Source organism: Otolemur garnettii, unplaced genomic scaffold (genome assembly GCF_000181295.1).
Source record: "Otolemur garnettii isolate 467f Iridium unplaced genomic scaffold, OtoGar3 scaffold00045, whole genome shotgun sequence".
In the NCBI taxonomy this organism is placed as follows: Eukaryota; Metazoa; Chordata; class Mammalia; order Primates; family Galagidae; genus Otolemur; species Otolemur garnettii.
Window position 1 is genome coordinate 4,433,032 of NW_003852440.1, and position 6,863 is coordinate 4,439,894.

At 47.1% G+C, this 6,863-nt stretch overlaps 1 protein-coding gene across 1 annotated transcript in view; it reads left to right on the top strand.

Annotated features, from left to right (window-relative positions):
* The window catches only part of CAPN2 (calpain 2), a 67,705-nt gene that overhangs the window by 56,959 nt on the left and 3,883 nt on the right, over positions 1-6,863 (top strand). Inside the window, exons 16-20 of the mRNA XM_023513886.1 lie at positions 2,822-2,886; positions 3,835-3,903; positions 4,461-4,539; positions 5,717-5,833; positions 6,089-6,147. Coding sequence (XP_023369654.1) covers positions 2,822-2,886; positions 3,835-3,903; positions 4,461-4,539; positions 5,717-5,833; positions 6,089-6,147 — 389 coding nt within the window. The remainder of the gene's footprint in view (positions 1-2,821; positions 2,887-3,834; positions 3,904-4,460; positions 4,540-5,716; positions 5,834-6,088; positions 6,148-6,863) is intronic.

Sequence of the window (6,863 nt, forward strand, 5' to 3'; positions counted from 1 at the left end):
GGGCATGGTGGCTCATGCAAGTAATCCTGTCTCTGGGAGGCCAGGGCAAGAGGATCCTTTGAACTCAGGAGTTCCAGACCAGCCTGAGCAAGAGGGAGACCCTGTCTCCACTAAAAATAGAAAAATTAGCTGGGCATTGTGGTGGGCACCTATACTTCCAGCTACCTGGGAGGCAAGAGGATCCCTTGAGGCCGGTAGTTGGAAGCTGTAGTGAGCTATGATCATGCTTCAAAGTGGGAACAGAGCAAGACTCTGTCTCAAAACAAAACCAAAAAAGAGTGGTTGAATGTCTGAAAAATAATGTAAGAAGCCAGGCACAAAGCCTCCCTGTCACAAATGGCAACCAGCAAGAAAAAGCCAAGTCAGCTCAGATCATGGGAGCCAGAGGCATTCCTGAGTTCCTAATTTCTGGGTTGTATTTAGTGGGGAATCATTGATAAAGTGACCACATCTCATTGATCAGCCAGAATGGAAAATGAAGGGACCATCTAATGCTTGAATTAAGAGGGAGGTAGTACGAAGTCTCATTTTCTGTGTATCTAAATATGCTTCGTGTGGACAGTTCTTTCCTGGGAGAAATTTCACTTCATCTGAGCCAAGGGGCCAAGCGGGTGACTTAGAGACTTCAGTAATGGCTGCTCTCAGTCGAGGGGAAGGCTTCCTTCCATACAGAATACATAGAGCTAGATAGAGCCTTGAGAATGCATGAGAACCATAGTTTTCATCTTATAACTACTTTTTTTTTTTTTTTTTGAGAGAGAGTCTCACTTTTTATAGGGTGTTGTGGTATCATAGCTCACAGCAATCTCAAATTCTGGGCTCAAGCGATCCTTTTGCCCAAGCCCCCCAAGTAGCTGGGACTAGCTGCCACAATGCCTAGTTTTTTTCTATTCTTTTTAGTAGAGATGGGATCTTGCTCTTGCTCAGGCTGGTCTGGAACTCCTGTGCTCAAGCAATCCACCAGCTTCAGCCTCCCAAAATGGTTAGGATTACAGGCGTGAGCAGCCTCATCTGCTCCTGTAACTACTTCTTAAGCAAAAAAAAAAAAAAAAAATTTGAAGGATTGATTCTTCAGTCTCCTATTGTTGATCACTCCTAGGGAGGAAGGGGGAAAATACAACACACACTCAGTTTTTTCCCCTCCAATTATCACAAAATCGTGCTGTTTTCAATCAGAATCCAGTGGATAGAGCTTCAGGCACTATCAGAAGTTGTAAGTCTGCATCAGAAACGAATGCATGTACATATGGTCAGATCCTGCACATCAGCCCCTTGGACTATCTCCAGAAGTCTCATGGACTCCCAGGGACGTCATTCCCTTTGACAACAGACAAGATGGCTGCTAGCCTGACCCCATGAGATAAAAGTAAATCTTCCTTTTAGAGCCAAATTAGAGTCCAAGACCAGCCAGTTTTCTGTCTCAGTGTAGGCAGGAAACATGCACTTCACAGAAACACAGATAACTGGTCCCTGCCCTGTGGCTGTATTAGAGGCTCTGTGATTCCCGAGCTCTCTGCCAAAAGGGCTGGGATGACAGGCACAGCAGGGCTTCCCCAGGGCTGGCCCAGGTCTGCATCTCCCTCCCTTGATTCTCAGGGAAGACAAGGAGATTGTGTTTACTCTTCAGGCCACCAGGCACAAGTGAGATCACAGGGCTCTTCAGATAGGCAGCCTTCCTGAGCCAGAGGAGACTAAAGCCTCATTGTTTCTGCACAGATGGAGGGTGGGGTGGGAGGTAGGGAAGAATCAGGCCAGGCTTGGAGACAGGCTGCTCCTTCTAGGGGAGCAACATTTGCTGCCCACAAGACTCTAAGCTTATTACCCTGCCCCCTGCTGCCTAGGGGCTCTAGCCTTTGGGGGAAGGGCTCCACGCACAGCCCCTGGGATATAGCATCCTTCCAGTACCTAAGAAAGGGTTGGGCAGCTTTGAGATAAAGAAGGTTCTAACCTTTCACAAGGTCATAACAAAAAGGCTGGGCTCCTCACGAATTCTGTGGGGAGCCAGATTCACATTTGTGCTAAGGGTCTCTTAGCACCTGCCAACCACCAGCTAGACAGGCCTTGCCTAGTCTAGAGCAGAGTGGCCCATAGGGAGATCCCAGGTCCCCAGGGTTCTCAGTCAGCTGGGGACACAGACACTCCAAAAATGGCTGTAGATGTACAGTTGAGGAAAACCTCTTCCTCTCACAGGTCGTGGCCTGGGGTGAACACACTTGCTCTCCATTGTTATTTTCCCTGCCTGACAACCACAGGTGACTTTATGCCCTGTGAGCACTTAAAAGCCCAGCCTTTATCATTCTTTTATTTAAAAAGCACTTTTTACACGTACACAGAGCAGTCAGACAAATGTACCACGTCTTCTGCATTGTCCCAGAATGGCAGCCGCTGGCCACATGTGCCTGTTTAAAATAATTTAAGTGGCTACTGTATTTGGAAGATGCTGATAGATAATTTTTTTTTCTTTTTCTTTCTTTTTTTTTTTTTTGAGACAGTCTCACTCTGTCACCTTGGGTAGAGTGCAGTGACGTTATCCTGGCTCACAGCAATCTCAAATTCGGGCTCAACTGATACTCCCGCCCCATCCTCCTGAGCAGCTCAGACTACAGGTGCCAACCACAATGTCCAGCTGGTTTTTCTATTTTTAGTAGAGGTGGGATCTGGCTTTTGCTCAGGCTGACCTCAAACTCCTGACCTCAGCCTCCCAGAACAGCAGGATTATAAGTATGAGCCACCACACCCAGCTGATTAGAGAGTATTTCCAAGTTCTGTTAGGCAGCATGACTCAGGAAGATTTTCCTGTCACACTTACTTTGTCTTGCAGGCCAAGATATCAAATCCGATGGCTTCAGCATTGAGACCTGCAAGATCATGGTTGATATGCTAGATGTATCCTTTGATGTGCCTGAGGAGCAGTGCCTGGGGGGGTTCAGCATCTCACTGATCCACACACATTACCTTCTCTCCCCTGGGAAAGGCCAGTTGTGCCCAACCTGCTGAGGTAGGACCGTGTGTTGGTAGCGCTGACCTCCTTTACTAGGGAAACGTGAGAACCCTCCGTGACAGGAAAGCCAGATACCAAGTCCCCTATCTACTCCAACAAGCTCACGGTGCAGGCCTGCCGGCCCATTGCTGGGGCTGGTACAGGAAATTCCTGACAATACGCCCACCTTTGTCTGCCCAGAGCAGCTTGAATTTGCTTCCTGAATGACTGTGTTTCCATTACTTCCCTGTGGAAAATATTACCAGACCATAATACTTCTGATGTTAATCTGTTTTGTCTGGTTGAGATTTTCTCCTCCACTTGTTGGTGAGGACCCACCTCCATGCGCCTTCTCCCACCCCTCGGCTCTAGCTCCTTCCTGTGCTGCCTACCTGTTCCCAAGGCAAACTTGTCATCCACGTCCCCTCTTGTTTCTGATACTTAATGAGAAATGATAGTAAAGGACAGTCCCAGCTTCTGCGGAGTCTTAGCCAGCAGACTCAGGGTAGCTCCCTTTGCAAAATCCTGAGAAATACTCCAAAAGACAGTGGGGTCTCAGCCATCAGAAGCTGTGTGAAGCCGCCTTCATGTCATCTGATAGCTCACTGGTAGCAGGATCTGGAGTCACCACAGCAAGCACAGCAGCAGAGAGCCAGTGGTCTCTTATCTTGGCCTTCCTCCAGTCTCCCCCCTCCCTCAACCTGTGGAGGTTTGACCAGTGGGAAAAACAGCAAAGGGTCCTTCTGCAAACCCTCCTTGTGCTGGCCTATCAGATGGTCCAGCGGATAATACAAACCAGGGGACACTATGCCCAAGTGAACCCAGACTCAAAGGCTTTCCTTGACTGAAGGCAGTCGGATGGCAGCGGCAAGCTGGGGCTGAAGGAGTTCTACATTCTCTGGACGAAGATTCAGACGTACCAAGTAAGATCAGAAGGCGCAGGGAGAGGGGCAAGAGTGAGTCTGTGTCAGGGAACATTCAAAGGTGCAGCACCTCTTCTGAAAGATGGAGAAATACTTCCAAAGAGAGTGGAATTTTGCCCATAGTGAAGCTCAGAATGAGTAAAGACAAACCTGGGCAAATGCAAACAAAAAAAAAGCAACAAGGACTTTTCCAGTTACGTGGTCTATTCCCTGCCTTCTTATGATTACTGGGATCACCCAAAAGTCACCATCAGGGGTTTCCTAAAGAGGTTGTGTGGCTTGGATTTTTGACAGTTCACATGTAAAAATAATGTAAGATGAGAACATGGGTCTATGATAGCCCGCTAACTGATTTGATGGGCATATTTACAAACCAGTTCACAGAGAGTGGCAAAATATTATTAGCTATTTAAGGCAGAGACGTGGGATTCTTTCAAGGCCAAACTAGAGGCATGGAGCTGGAAAAACTTCATCCCACCTCCACATATCCCACAAAGGTAACTTGCTACCTGTTTCGCTTTGGTTTGTGGTTCTCATAAGTATCTTGCATGTTCTAGAAAATTTACCGGGAAATCGACGTAGACAGGTCTGGTACCATGAATTCCTATGAAATGCGGAGAGCGTTAGAAGCAGCAGGTAACCCTTTATAACTTTCTTTTCTTTCTTGTGTTTTATCTATCTGTAGAATATGTGAACATTACAATACACAGTTTGGTAAGCTATAAAGTAGTGCTGGTTCGTCACAGACACTTCCTTTTCATTCCCCCACCAAAGACTAACTGTAGGATGAAATGCAGTCTGGGATGCCCTGGCTTCTGTGTGTTGTTGCAGCCAAGTTTCCTCTGGAGCAGCCCAGCAGGGCCAGCTGGCAAAGCCAGTCCTCAACAGACTTCCCCTGCATGCTCCTCCTTTCTGGTGCAGGGTTGGTGAGGCAGAAGCAGAATGTCTCAGCTCAACCCTTATGGTAGGTCCCTAGCAGAATTAGCTATCAATGGAAAGGACACGAGCTTGTGGTAGACCAGTGGAGTAGGAGACATATTCCAACCTGAGGTGGTTCATTCTGTTAGCTGGGATATAATGCTGCAGCAGAGACTCCCAACTAGTAGTGGCTTAAATAAGGTGCATCTTTCTCTCAAATCACAATCCAGGCTCCAACAGTCCAAGGCTGGGATGCTGCTCCCTACTGTCAGGGCCCAGGCTCCTCTCATGTTGCCTCACCAGCCATTAAGAAGGTTGCCCTCATCCAGGGGACCTGGTACAGCCTCCCACCAGCCCACATGCTGCCAACAGGCTGACAGAGAGCTCCTTGTCACTTCCGCTCACACATCTGCTTGGCCAGACCTTGTAACAAGGCCCCCGGTGGGTAAAGGGAAGCTGCAGTCTTGATGCTAGGCAGCCATGGGCCCCTAAAAATCATCTTACTGTGGGAAGAGGGAGAATGAGTATTAGTTTACCACGAACAGCTTCCCCACATATATCCAGGAAGAAACTGGCCTCAGTTGATTCAGAGCTAAACAGACAAAGGAGGCTTGGCTAACCATTAACCAACCACGGAAATAGAGACAGGCAAGAAAACTCTTATGTGTTAGCAAGGGAACGGGCAGGGTGCAGGCGAACAGTTTGGAAACAGAAGAAACAGAAGAAACAGAAGAAGGAACTGGCTTTGCAAAATAAAACTAGTTCCCTGGAAAAGTGTACAAAGGACGAAAGCAATCAGAGCCATCATTTAAAACACCACGTAGTTCCACGACCTGTGAACTGAATGGTGTGACCTGATATTCAGCAATCGCTTTGTTTGTTCATTTAACTTCAGGTTTCAAGCTGCCCTGTCAACTTCACCAGGTCATCGTTGCTCGGTTTGCAGATGACCAGCTCATCATCGACTTTGACAATTTTGTTCGGTGTTTGGTTCGCCTGGAAACTCTATTCAGTAAGTGGCTATTTGGGGGAGGAGCTGCATCAGTTCTCCCAATATTAAAGCAGCCTGCCTGTCACCCCAGGTGAAATCACCTGACGCAGCAACGGGTCTGTCCAGCTGTTGAGAATGAAAATCCCTCTTGAGTAATTTTGAGAAAAGGAAGAAGCATCTGGGGCATTCAGCGAGAGCAGCTGCCAAACTAAGGACCGGATAATGTGATCACTAGTTCAGCTGATTCACTTCTGCCATCTTTTCCTCCCTCCACAGAGATATTTAAGCAGCTGGATCCTGAGAAAACTGGAACTATACAGCTGGACCTTATCTCTGTACGTCAGGGCTTAGTCATGGGGGGGTGCGGGGAGGTGTGGGGTGGGAAGACTGTTAACTTGAGTGATCTGCTTTATTTATTTACTTATTTATTTTATTACTATTATTTTTTTGAGACAGAGTCTCTATTGCTTTGGGTAGAGTGCTGTGGTGTCATCATAGCTCACAGCAACCTGAAATTCTTAGGCTCAAGAGATCCTCTTGCTTCAGTCTCCCAAGTAGCTGGGATTATAGGTGCTCCACACAATGCCTGGTTAGATTTTTAGTATCCAGAGTCTTCATCTCGCTTATTCTGGTCTCAAACTCCTGAGCTCAAGCAGTTCACCTGCCCCAGCCTTCCAGAGTGCTAGGGTTACACATGTGAGCCACTATGCCTGGCCATGACCTGCTTTTTAAAGTTTCACTTTAAAAATCTTTTGATTTGTTGAGGACAGGCCTGTAAATGGTCATAAGATCCCACAATGCATTTTTATTTGCCTTTGTTTCCGAACTATCTAAAGATTCTTAAATCCAAGAAAACACACCTGCCCCACTCTTCCCATGAACTTTGACTTGAGGATAGCAAGGTTAAACTAGGGAGAGGGTAGCTGCAGGATCACACTTAGAAAAATGAATTGCTGATTAGCATGCAGGGGAGAAGGTGCTCTAATTAAGAAGCTCTTTGGAGGAAATTCAAGCTGGGTTTTGGGAAGATCTGTCATTCTTTTTTTTTTTT